Consider the following 13,617-nt stretch of genomic DNA (forward strand, 5'->3'; position numbering starts at 1 on the left):
TGCTTGCTGATCAAAACTGATGAGTTGATTCTCAGTGAAACTGTCATACTCTTCAGAACTTTTAAACATTCTGTCATCGTGTGAGCCATCACATGCAAAATGATCCATTCAATTATCAAAATCAGTCAGACATACTTGTATATCAATAAATATCTATGACATGGAATATTTGTGATGTCTACTAAACAATTTATTGTTTTTTACAGAACTACCACAGGTTTTTCATTGTTGTGGGGTTTTTTTTTGTTTTGTTTTTTTGCATGGATGACATTTTGTGGCAATTTTCTGTTCACTATATATGACTTTACATGTAAGAAATGTGTAAAAATGGACATGCAAATGTAAATGATCTGTTTACATGTAACACATTGCTACAAAAATAAATTTACTGTATACATACAAATGTGCATATCCTTTTTCTGTGTACTACAGTATTGTACAGTACTGAATTTTCCCAGTAAACCTTTACCTACTGTTGAAATCAGTATCTAAAAAGCTCAGTGTGATACACAATAGCATTCAGCTAGACAAAACTGACATTCTTGTATAGTACAGTAAGCAGTCAGTGTCAACAAAAAAGTAGAACAAAATTACATTTGTATATAACTAACATTTCCAGGGTTGACTGCCATGGTGAAAAAACATCTAAACATTTTGACCAGTACGGCTCACACAATGACAAAAAAACTTTTCATTTTGGTGGCATTGGCCAATTTACTGAAACACTAACTAGGTTTTGAAGCATTAATTAAATGTTTTGGGAGAGTTACTACATATTGCAGACATGCAATAGAGTTGTGATGTCCCATAAAACTCACAAAAGTTGTGACAATTGAACTTACAGTTTAGAGAATGTTAAGACTGTTTCAAAAAATGAGTCAAAGCAATTGAGAAAAACTGTAATACAAGTGCTCTGTCTAGGGTTTTACAGTATGTGACTTTTTAAGAAATTTGATTTAAAGTTTGAAAAATCTCCCATTGACTTACAATTTGTGCCAACAAATCTAACCAACAGAGATGGTGCTACTGTAATGTTTGCATACAAAATTTCAGTTGGTCTTCTTTCATACATCTATTGGCATACTGAATTGTGATTGGTCTTTTTTGTCTTAAGATATCTTTAAAAGCGGAAAATGGGCACAGAAGCTGCCATTATCTATTCATCCATAAATATTGTAATTACTGTCAATCTCTCAATATTTACGTAAAAGTTGAATAGCTATCATTTAACCAAAAACTTCCTTGCAAGCACTGGTATTTCCTTCAGAATTAAAAAAGATCAGAATTAAGAAACAAAAAGTGCAACTGTAACAATGTGGCTCCCATTCACAATGTGTATACAATAAAATGAAATTACATCCTAGTTTATTTCATATCATTTTTAGCTATGCATCAACAACAGACAAAAACAGCTGAAAAATACATCAGACATCAACACAAAGAGAGATGTGTCATTGTTTCATCTCATTTTGGCATACATACCACCACATTACAATTTCTCATATTTCAACATTTACATGGACAGAGTGTCAAGTTAATGTTCCGATATATGGGCTATTATATTAAGAGTTGTCTGGGGAGAAATGATTGACTATCTTGTATCACTGGAGTTAATGACACAGCTTTAACTGTTGGGTGGATCGGCGGTAAATCGAGCTGGTATTTTTAAATCATCCGAGGGTAGCAGTCCTGTGACCCTGAGCAAATGATCCCAGAACAATGCTGGTGTTCAAAGATAATTCTTAAATAAAGGCTCTGGCTGGAGGGATTTTAGAGGAAGAACCTTTGCTCTATCTGTCATAATTCCCTTCTTTTCCTCGATCTACCCAATAGTCTCTAGTAGTAGTTCAACCAGGGCCAGGTTAATGCAGGATGCTGTGATAACTTAAAGCTTCCAGAAAACAATCTGTGTCCATTGTCTTGTTCATCTAGTTTAAGAGCCATTAAATGTGGGGCCTGGGTAGCTCAGTGGTAAAAGACACTGGCTACCACCCCTGGAGTTCGCTAGTTCGAATCCCAGGGCATGCTGAGTGACTCCAGCCAGGTCTCCTAAGCAACCAAATTGGCCCGGTTGCTAGAGAGGGTAGAGTCACATGGGGTAACCTCCTCGTGGTCGCTATAATGTCGTTCCTTCTCGGTGGGGCGCGTGGTGAGTTGAGCGCGGATGCCGCGGTGGTTGGCGTGAAGCCTCCACATGTGCTATGTCTCCGTGGCAACGCGCTCAACAAGCCACGTGATAAGGTGCGCGGGTTGATGGTCTCAGATGCGGAGGCAACTGGGATTCATCCTCCGCCACCCGGATTGAGGCGAATTACTACGTGACCACAAGGACTTAAAAGCGCAATGGGAATTGGACATTCCAAATTGGATAATAAAATAAATAAATAAATAAAAAAAAGAGCCATTAAATGTTTACCTTTTAATCCGGTTTTAATGTGACCAGGTTCATCTACAGGGATTTGATTATGAGAGCACTTTCTGCTGTTCTGAGTGGGTTTAAAGCTCATAACTGTGTACAGGTTTGAAACAGACAAATAAATCATCCCTAGAGTTTGTCTGAGGTCTGTACTCTCCTGGGATTTGATGTTTTTGACATTTAGTAGCACTGTTCTGTTCTGAAGGTATGGCAGCACACAAAAAGAATAGAGATCTTGCAGCTGAATGTAAGTTTTATATTACACAATTGCTATACAGTGGCCCCAAATGGTATTTGGACTCTGAAGCCATACATAAAAATGAATGTCTTTGCATTAGATAACAAAATATCAATCCTAATGGCATTTATTTTCAAGAAATATATATTTTTTTTTAAGAAGTTTGTTAGGTTTCAAATCATGAAACAACACTTCAAGTGTCAAACCAGAACCAGTTAGTGGAACACGCACAGTTATAGGAATATTCTAGGTTCAATACAAGTTAAGCTAAATTGAATTGTTTCATAATGATGATTACCACAAAAAATAATTTTGACTTGTCCATCCTTTTCTTTTAAAAATGCAAAAATTGAGGTTACAGTGAGGCACTTATAATGAAAGTAAATGGGGCCCATTTTTGGAGGGTTTAAAGACAAAATGTGAAGCTTATAATTTTATACAACCACTTACATTATTCAATTAAAACTTGTGTATTATTTGAGCAGTAACATTTTTTAATTTGTCGTTTTTATGGTCGTTTTAGGTTTTATGGCTTTACATCGTCATGGCAACAAAGCTGTAGCCTAAAATTGGATATAACTTTACACAGAAAAGGTTAGTAAGTGATTTTAATCACACTGAAATCATGTTTACATGATTACACTTTTGAAACAGTGAGTATTTTAACATTTACAGATTGGCCCCATTCTCTTATATTGTAAAATGCCTCACTGTAACCCAGATTTTTGCTTTTTTTAAAGAAAAGGAGGGACAAGTCCAGTTGAATTTTTGTGGTAATCCACATTATGCCACAAATGTGATCGACTGAGCTGAACTTGTACTGAACCCGGAATATTCCTTTAATGTGTTAAATTACAGCTGCGGTTACTTGCTAGGACACCTACTGTATGTTACCACTAAAAATCACCTTGAGACCAGTTGCTTAAAAGTCATAGCAACAATGTCTCATAAAAATAAATTTAGTCTGAGAAGAAGGTCTAGCATCATTTGTTTGCAAATGCCTCTTGGTTAGATATTTTGCATCTAATGCAATAACATTCATACATTTTTAAGTCTGACTTAAGTGCCCAAAAATATCATAAAACAATCATTCCATTTAAATAAAGCCATGGATATTTGAGCACTGGTTGCAATTTTAACTTGCAACCTTATTATTTAACCAAAGAGATCACGACAGTCAACTGATGTAAATGGAAAGGATCTATAATGGTGTCCGTTCTTCACTCTGGTCTTGTCACGAGTAAATGAGATGTGACAGGTCTATATTTGACTGAAAAATGATGGAAAATTCTTTGGAGAGCAGTTCGTGCAATGCCACGCCGTCGTGAGCATACACCCATCGCTCCCCTGTCCAATCATAGCGTTTTGGCCCACTGAGTAAAAGTAAAGAACAGTAAAGCAATTAAATAAGAGATTTACTGATTGTATTCTAATTCTTTTACATAAAACTGAATGTTACAACAACAGTGAAGCATAAAATATCATACGAATCATCAAACGACAGGACCTTTATACCTTGTTGGCGAGGAGAGCCAAATTTGTCGGTTGGGTGTTTGCTTGTTGATGACATATGTACCATGGTCAGAACCCACTTTTACTGTCAGCACACCACTCTGTGAAGAAATATTACACACATGCAAGCTATGAGCTGTGTGAAGACTCCAAAAATTCCACAAAAGTGAGAAAGTCATACAAGTTTGGAATGACATGGGGATGAATAAGGCCACATCAAAACTAATATGTTTTCTTGTAAAAACGCATTGATTTTGTTACGTTTACACCTCTCAAATTTGTAATATGTTGGCTTAAAAATGCTGACATATACTGTCCTACAGTTTAAGTCTATAAAGGTTTTTCCAACATCTGTTAATCAAGACCAATTTACAATTGTAACTCCACCTAGAGCTTTCAAGCTACATCCACCTTTAGATTGTTCTGATTTGGGTTGCTATGAGTTTTCTAACTGATCCGACTAACGGTTTTCCCATTAAGGATGGTAAATTAATAAAAATACCATAGACTTACACTGACGGAATGATCAAACAGTCCAAGACTGTCAAACCATTCAGATGTAATCACACAAGACTTTTAAGCTGTCTGTGTGTCTGTCTATCTATCTATCTATTGTACTTTCTGTCTGTTTTGAAGCCTTCAAAACTATCCAAAAATGAAAATTTTGCCATCATTTACTCACCCTCATGTTGTTCTAAACCTGTATGACTTTCTTTCTTCCATGGAACACAAACAAAAAACATGAGGGTGAGTAAATGATTACAGAATTTTCATTTTTGGATGAACTATCCTTTTAAGCACCAAATGATGGTTGAATGATGTGTAACAAAAGAAATGTACAATGCATTCAAAAAGTATTCAGACCCCTTCCTTTTTTTCACATTTTGCTATGTTATAGCCTTATGCTAAATGCTTTAAATTATTATTTTTTTCACATCAAACTATACTCCATACCCCATAATGACAAAGAAAAAAAAAACAGATTTTTGATAACTTTGCAAATTTATTAAAAAAACAGATTTTTGATAACTTTGCAAATTTATTAAAAAGAAAAAACTGAAATATCACATTGACATAAGTATTCAGACCCTTTGCTATGACACTTGAACTTGAGCTCAGGTGCATCCCATTTCTCTGGATCATCTTTGAGATGTTTTTACACTTTGATTGGAGTCAACCTGTAGCAAATTCAATTAATTGGACATGATTTGGAAAGGCACACACCTGTCTATATAAGGGCTCACAGCTGAAAATGCATATCAGAGCAAAAATCAAGCCATGATGTAGAAGGAACTGCCTCAGAGGTCAGAGACAGGATTGTGTTGAGGCATAGATCTGGGGAAGGCTACAAAAACAGTGGCCTCCATAAATCTTAAATGGATGAAGTTTGGAAAAACCAGGACTCTTCCTAGAGCTGGCTGCCCAGCCAAACTGAGCAATCGGGGGAGAAGGGCATTCTTAAAAGAGGTGACCAGGAACCCGATGGTCACTCTGGTTGAGCTCCAGAGATCTTGTATGGAGATGGGAGAAACTTGCAGAAGGACAACCATCATTGCAACACTCCACCGATCTGGGCTTTATGGCAGGGTAGCCAGATGGAAGCCTCTCCTCAGTGCAAGACACATGAAAGCCTGCTTGGAATTAGCAAAAAAACACCTAAAGGACCCTCAGACTGTGAGAAACAAGATTATCTGGTCTGATGAAATGCAGATTGAACAGTTTGGCCTCAATTTCAAGCGTCATGTCTGGTGGAAACCAGGCACCACTCATCACCTGCGCAATACCATCCTAATGGAGAAGCATGGTGGTGGTAGCATCATGCTGTGGGGGTGTATTTCAGCGGCAGGAACTTGGGGACTGGTCAGGGTTGAGGGAAAGCTGAATGCAGCATAAATACAGAGATATCCTTAATGAAAACCTGTTCTAGAGCACTCAGGACCTCAGACTGGGCCGAAGGTTCACCTTCCAACAGGACAATGACCCTAAGTACACAGCCAAGACAACGCAAGAGTGGCTTAGGGACAACTCTGTGAATGTCCTTGAGTGGCCTAGCCAGAGCCCAGACTTGAACCCAGTCGAACATCTCTGGAGAGACCTGAAAATGGCTGTCCACTGACAGTCCCCATCCAACCTTACAGAGCTTGAGAGGATCTGCAGAGAAAAATGGCAGAAAATCCCCAAATCCAGGTGTGCAAAGCTTGTCGCATAATACCCAAAAAGACTTGAGGCTGTAATCGCTGCCAAAGGTGCTTCAACTAAGTACTGAGTTAAGGGTCTGAACACTTGTCAATGTGACAGCTTTTTTTTTTTTTTTTAATCCCCCCTTTCTCCCCAATTTGGCATGCCCAATTCCCACTACTTACTAGGTCCTCGTGGTGGCGCAGTTACTCACCTCAATCTGGGTGGCGGAGGACAAGTCTCAGTAGCCTCCGCTTCTGAGATAGTCAATCCGCGCATCTTATCACGTGGCTCGCTGTGCATGACATAGCGAAGACTCACAGCATGTGGAGACTCATGCTATTCTCCACGATCCATGCACAAATTATCACGCGCCCCAATGAGAGCGAGAAACACTAATTGCGACCACGAGGAGGTTACCCCATGTGACTCTACCCTCCCTAGCAACCGAGCCAATCTGGTTGCTTAGGAGACCTGGCTGGAGTCACTCAGCATACCCTGGATTCGAACTTGCGACACCAGGGGTGGTAGTCAGCGTCAATACTTGATGAGCTACCCAGGCCAGCTTTTTCTTTTTAATAAATTTACAATGTTATAAAAAATCTGGTTTTTGCTTTGTCATTATGGGGTATGGAGTGAAGATTGATGAAAAAAATTATTTAAAGCATTTCAGCATAAGACTGCAACATAACAAAATGTGGAAAAAATTAAGGGGTCTGAATACTTTCTGAATGCACTGTACATGAAACAAGCACAACAAAGCTGGGCTTGGTTTCCCAAAAGCATCGTAAGCTAAATAGATTGTAGAAATCGTTGGCGCCAATGGTCTCTACGATCAACTTAAGCTTGTGATGCTTTTGGGAAACCAAGCCCTGATCTATGCACAGATGTTCTATACATGTATATATTTTTAACGAGGAGGACGGCGGGGCTGGGCCGTGACTACGCATGCCCAGCCCTCAATCGGGCTAATCAGCCGAGGAGAGGGATAAAGGCAGCCAGATGTGGCAGTTTGGGAGAGAGAGAGCCACACGCAGCTGCTGTGTGAGCGTTTGTGTTTTGTCTTCATGTTTTAATTTTACATTAAACATTACTTTGATGGTTTGTCCGGTTCCCGCCTACTCTTTACCCATTTTAACTCTGTTACACTGTCCTTTAAAATTTTTGGCCCCACCCCTCTCCTTGTTATGTTAATTTATCGACCTCCTGAAAGCCAATCAAGCTTTCTTTCTGATTTGAGTGACTTACTTACCTTGGCATGTGCTATGCATCCCTCTGTTGTATTGCTGAGTGATTTTAACATTCATGTGGACACCGTTTCTCCTTTTCCCAGTTATTTTTCCTCTGTTCTTGACTGCTTTAATTTCAATCAATATGTGAATTTCCCAACACACTCTCATGGTCATACACTTGACCTTATTTGTTACTTTGGGCTTGGTTACGTCTCTATTTTAGGTTCTGTGGGTGGATTTTCAGACCATATGTTAATTTAATTTAGTCTTAATATTCCTCAACTAAAACAGAGGAACAAAAGAAAGATATCATATTGAAACCTGAAATCTATTAATCCCTCATCTTTTGCTGACTCTATTTGTGCCTCCTCTCTTCCATTGTCCAGCCCAGATGAAATTCTATCCATGTATAATAACACACTCCTAGATAAATATACATAAATATGCTCCAGTTAAAACTAGGTGTGTACCATCATCTCATTCTTCCCCTTGGTTTATGTCGGAACTTCGTTCCTTGAAAGCTAAAGGTCGGCATCTTGTTAAGAAAACTGGTCTTACTGTCCATGCCTAGGCCCTTGCTGACCATCGCTCACTTTACAATGCTGCCCTGAATACTGCACGCTTCCTAAATTACTTCCATCATCTCTAACTCAACTTGTAAGCACAAAATACTATTTAATTCAATTCAAAAACTCACACAGCCTCCAGACACATATTTTTCAGGCTCTGATGCATTATGTGAATCTTTCTCCAATTCTTTAACAATAAAATTGAATCATTCTACCAATTATTTAACTCTAATCAGCTCTTTGAATATTCTCCAGCTCACCTAGTCACACCTTTCACAAATTTTTCTCCGATCACCCCCACCACTATTGCGTTGATTAGCAAACAAAATTCTTCGACATGCCAGCTCGATCCTATCCCTACAACCTTTCTCAAAAGCTGTCTCCATCTTTTACCTTCACCTATTTCTCACCTAATTAATAGCTCTCTGGCATCAGGTTCTGTTCCTGCTGCCCTGAAAGTGGCAGCTGTCAAACTCATACTTAAGCCCGGCCTGGATGCGTCAGTTTTATCAAACTATAGACCCATCTCAAATCTTCCGTTTGTGGCCAAAATGTTGGAGAAAGTTGGGCTGCCCAGTTACAAGCTCACTTGCTCACCAATAATCTTTATGAACCCTTGCAGTCAGGTTTACGTCCCAATCAAAACACAGAGATCGCACTTCTTAAGGTTGTTAATGACCTTCTCTCTTCAGCAGACACTGGAGCACTTAACATTCTTCTGCTATTAGATCTCACTTCAGACTTTGATACTGTTTGTCACAGCATTCTGCTCTCTCGCCTCTCAGCTATAGGGGCACTGCACTACACTGGTTCAAATCTTATCTGATGAACATACATCAGTTCATTACTGTTAAGAACCACAAATCTTCCACTGCTCCTGTCTCACATGGTGTTCCTCAGGTTTCGGTGCTGGGTCCGCTCCTTTTTATAATTTACATGCTCCCTATGGGGCGAATCATGAGACAACATGGCCTTAGCTTTTACAGTTATGCTGACGACACTCAATTTATATCAGCTATCACTCCTCATCAGCTTCTCCACCACCATCACATGTATTCAAGATCTCAGATAATGGTTGGACTCCCAACTTTCTGAAACTCAATGCTGAAAAACACTGAAATATTACTAGTTGGCTCCAAAACACTTATTTCCTCTGAACACAACCTTAGCTTGGACATAGATGGTGTTGTCATTCAGCCCTCTCCCACTGTTCATAATCTAGGGGTGATATTTGACCCATTGCTGAGTTTTGAAGAACATATTAATCAGCATCATTTTTTCAACTACGCAACATTGCGTGTGTGAATGACCAATCGATCTGTCAGCACTGCCTGCTGACCTGCCCCACCAGACATGTAAATGGAACAAGCCTATGGACTTACGTGGCGTTGAAATGGTGTCGAAATTACTGTAATTAAGAGATGGTTCTACTCTGAGCTGTTCTGGGACCTCAGAAGTAATTTGTTTCTGTGACAATACACAACACCAAAATGGCATTGTTTTTGATAACAACAAAACATCACTACAATAGTTAATAAATTCATATAAAGTGGCCCCAAATTAGGTAACGTCCAGGTAACGATAACATAATAAAATGGCATATTAAACAGCAATTACATTTTGAAAATCAAACTTTTAAAAATATTTTTAAACCTCTACGACTTTCTTTCTTCCGTGGAACACAAAAGGAGATGTGAGGCAGAATGTTAGCCTCAGTCACTGTTCATTTTCAATGTAAGTTTTTCTTAGTAGTTCATTTAGTAGTTCATTTTAGATGGTTCTGCGATGTGATAAATGTAATGTACAATTAGTCCATGTGGTCTCTCAATTAAATTGGGGTCATAAAAACAGCATAATAATTATAAAGAAATTGGCAAATGCTGTATAAAACAGTTTTTGATAGAGCATACTCAAGCCATTCCAACAATAAAATACTATAAGTTCAGAGTGTTTGCAGCCTTCATAAATCCTGCAGGAGATGTGCATTTTCTTTCCATGCATGATGCTGCAACAAAGGCTGCTATGCAGCTTTTCTACTGTGACTTTTTAACAGAAGTCTTGCTGGAGCACTCAAACAATAACACTCAAACAATCCTTTCATAAAAAATAAATTAAAATACAGCATCATAAAAGTTTAAAGACCCCTTTTTCACCTGACAGAGAAGCAGCTTGCATTGCAAGTAAATTGCAATGTTCCACAAAACAAAAAAGGCTTGTGCTATAAATGCAGGTTAGACAAATTTGTTACTTTATGGGTATGGTGTGTATTTTCCCTGCTAATTCCATCTGCCATTGGTTGGGCAAACAAGTTGTACCATCTTCAACTCATGCCATTGGTAAAGCCAATGTGGCTATGCCAGGCTGGTCGGGATGCTCAAACAGAGCAATGTTTTGACACTTTTCGTGAAACCGAGCAATGTTTTGACACTTTTAGTAAACACAGCCTAATAAATGGCTTGCAACTGGCATTTCATTTTGAAACATTATAGTCACAAAGGAGTTGAATAATTTATTTAAAACAGACCAACAGCATCCCCTAGTGGATATCTGGTCAAACGACACCTTTCATAAGAACGAGTTGGCACTAGGTGTTAAACATGTAAAGATGTGTGGATATGTGCAAGTGTACTTACAGAGAATATGACATCATATTCGATTCCAGTGAAGTTTTCATCTGTGAGGTCTTCAAAATACTCTGCTAAAGCATCCAGTGTATCATCTGCTATTCTCTCATACTCTGTCTCTGTTAGTTCTCTGTACAAAACAGTTCTCGGGTAAGTTAAGACTATAGTGGTACTCCTATTGCTCTTAAATGCAACAATTATTTAACACACACACAGTTTTTTGCACTACTTTTATTATGCACTGCAAATGGTAAGAGGCTGTGTAGGCTGCTTACTGAAACTATTCAGATCCTTTTTCGAATATGAGCAATAAAAGAAAAAATTCTGAGGACGGAATAGGACGCTGAAATTCTTGAATGGGACTGTATTTTTATATTCACCAAAAAACAACGTTCCTTCATGCTTTAACAGCCATTTTCCTTTTTTTTGACACACACACACACACGCACGCGCGCGCACGCACACACGTGCACGCACACAGTTATTATTACAAGATTAATCAAAACTTTAAGCTCAGAATTCAACGGAAACTGTTTACCTGAACTGAAGTGCATTTTCCTCCTCAAGGGGCATGCTTAAATGAAGTTCTCTTCTCTGTAGAGTCCTATTAAACCACTGAAAAATTATATTTAAATGTCAGAAAATATAGATGATAGCAGTTGATACAGTTATTCTATCATTATGTATACAAACAAAGAGTGTGTTATGTCCATTACCTTTGCGTGTGTGCAGCCTCCCAAAACACTGGTCCTCGCGTCTGTTTTTGCAGAAGAAATTCTCCTAAATCGGCCGCCACATACTGACTAAAAGTCAAATGGATCACAAACAAACAGTTTCTTTACTGATGTTTTTCACAAATGACAGCGAATCAAGCTGTTTCAAGCTTCTCAATCTCAAAGCACAAACAGTTAACGGCATACATCCAGTTCAGTAATTCAAGTTAAACTGCCATTCGCCATTGGCTACAATTACACAGATTGTTGTAGATGGAGGACCAAATATGAAAATAAATAAGCTGATATAAATAAAATAATATACATAAATAAACATAAATAAAATAACAAATAAATCAATATTAGGCTACTCATTGAAAAATTATCAGTCATTTACATGGAAATATTTTTTTTTCTCCCCCTACACATATCATAATTTATACGTATCACTCATAAAAATGAAAGATTACTGTAGTGGTGGTGGCAATAGCAAGTAGGGCTGCAACTAACCATTATTTTGATAATTAGAAAATTAGAACAATTATTTGACTATTCGCGTGATTATTGCAACGATTAATCATTAGCTCTTAACTGATTATTCAGCTTGTACCTTGACTTAAAAGGTTGTAATAAATGTGCTTGCTAATAATAAAGAGGACAAATGATCCATTAAAAATACCTCTAAATTACATTAATTAAATTAAAAGAAAAAAATGGCTTTTTATTAAGTTTAATTCAGTAAAAAAATTCACTGCAAAAAATCCTATTGTTATCAAGTGTTTTTATCTTGTTTTCCATTTAAAAAAATTCTAAAAATCCTTAAAAAAAAAAGATACATTTACCTGATGAACAACATATATTTAAACTTGCTTTCAGAGAATGTATCTTGAATACAAGTGTATTTTGTATATAAGTGTATTTTTTAACTTGTTTATTCTTCTGCAAGTTCAGTAAAGACAAAATATACTTATATTCAAGATACATTCTCTGAAAGCAAGTCTAAATATCTTATATACTGTATTATGTAATCATGCTGCAATCGTGTATTATGATTCACTTCGTGGCGAGCCATCACGTTATAATCTAACTGGAGCAAGCGCGCTTGTGGGACGAGTGTGCATCAGCCGGGTGCAGTTTCAACCTCTCCCCCTAAGATCGGGCCACTTCACGCAACTCATAGAAGCAGCGCTGACCGCACAGAGATATGCCAGGTTCCGAGTTTGTACTTATTTACATGACCTGCTTACCTATTATTTGAACTTTAATAAAGGATGCATTAAAGATATAACAGCGGGGTGTTTCATGCAAGTTTTGCTTTAGTGGAACGGCAGCTCTGGCTCCACTTATTCAACAACGGGAGTGCTTCTGTATTTAGTTATTTCGTATTTTTGTATAATTTCCTCATACTTTGCGATCTACATCACCTGAAGCTGTTTGGAAAGTTTGGAGTGTGTCTGGACTGTGAGCCGTGTCTTCTTCCTCTCCCAGTGAGATCGGAAAGAGTAGGTTGACTTTTCTTTATCTAAAATTGGCGTATACTTACCGAAATTCAGAACACTGCCCCATGTGGCCAAAGCGGTAAGTGTTCTTGGGCGTATGGTCACGTGTGAGCGCCATTTTTTGGGTGCAATGTCCGCGAAACAAGTTGTTTTCTGCTGTACAGGCACATATGAGGAATGACTGTTTAATAAAGTCTACAACCCAACCCAAACCTATACCTAACCTTAACCATCAGTGTATGAAAAATGTAATGTTAGATGTGCAAATGCAACGTCCGCAGCGTGGCCATCACTGATTATACGATCGTGATTGTTCCCTGATCACAACGGTGCTCCCCACTGACGTGACACGCATCCAGATGTGACACGCTTCTGGGTGTGCCACAGGGGAAAGCAATTGAGCTGGAGCCATTGCAGGCATATCTGTGTGGACATGACGGCGGTCCGTGAGTCGGCATAATGTTGCCGATCCTAGTGCATCGGAACTATCGGAAACAACATGCTGACCTCCCGTGTGATCATGTTGCATTTCAATGGTGGAAATAGGCAGCGCTGCAGTTTTAATAATCTTTTAAGCTTTATAGAATGTAATAATGTCTTTTAATGTTTATAAAAGTTACTATAAATGGTTTATCT

At 38.2% G+C, this 13,617-nt stretch overlaps 1 protein-coding gene across 1 annotated transcript in view; it reads right to left on the minus strand.

The window, feature by feature from the left end:
* Positions 1 to 166: 166 nt before the first annotated feature.
* LOC127423939 (frataxin, mitochondrial-like) overlaps positions 167 to 13,617 on the minus strand; it is a 14,318-nt gene continuing 867 nt past the window's right edge. The window contains exons 2-6 of the mRNA XM_051668650.1: positions 11,486 to 11,572; positions 11,308 to 11,384; positions 10,779 to 10,899; positions 4,170 to 4,267; positions 167 to 4,027 (exon numbers count right to left, since the gene is read on the minus strand). Of these exons, the coding sequence (XP_051524610.1) occupies positions 3,889 to 4,027; positions 4,170 to 4,267; positions 10,779 to 10,899; positions 11,308 to 11,384; positions 11,486 to 11,572 (522 nt within the window). The 3' untranslated portion in view covers positions 167 to 3,888. The remainder of the gene's footprint in view (positions 4,028 to 4,169; positions 4,268 to 10,778; positions 10,900 to 11,307; positions 11,385 to 11,485; positions 11,573 to 13,617) is intronic.

The sequence above is a fragment of the Myxocyprinus asiaticus genome, chromosome 33, assembly GCF_019703515.2.
Source record: "Myxocyprinus asiaticus isolate MX2 ecotype Aquarium Trade chromosome 33, UBuf_Myxa_2, whole genome shotgun sequence".
Lineage (NCBI taxonomy): Eukaryota > Metazoa > Chordata > Actinopteri > Cypriniformes > Catostomidae > Myxocyprinus > Myxocyprinus asiaticus.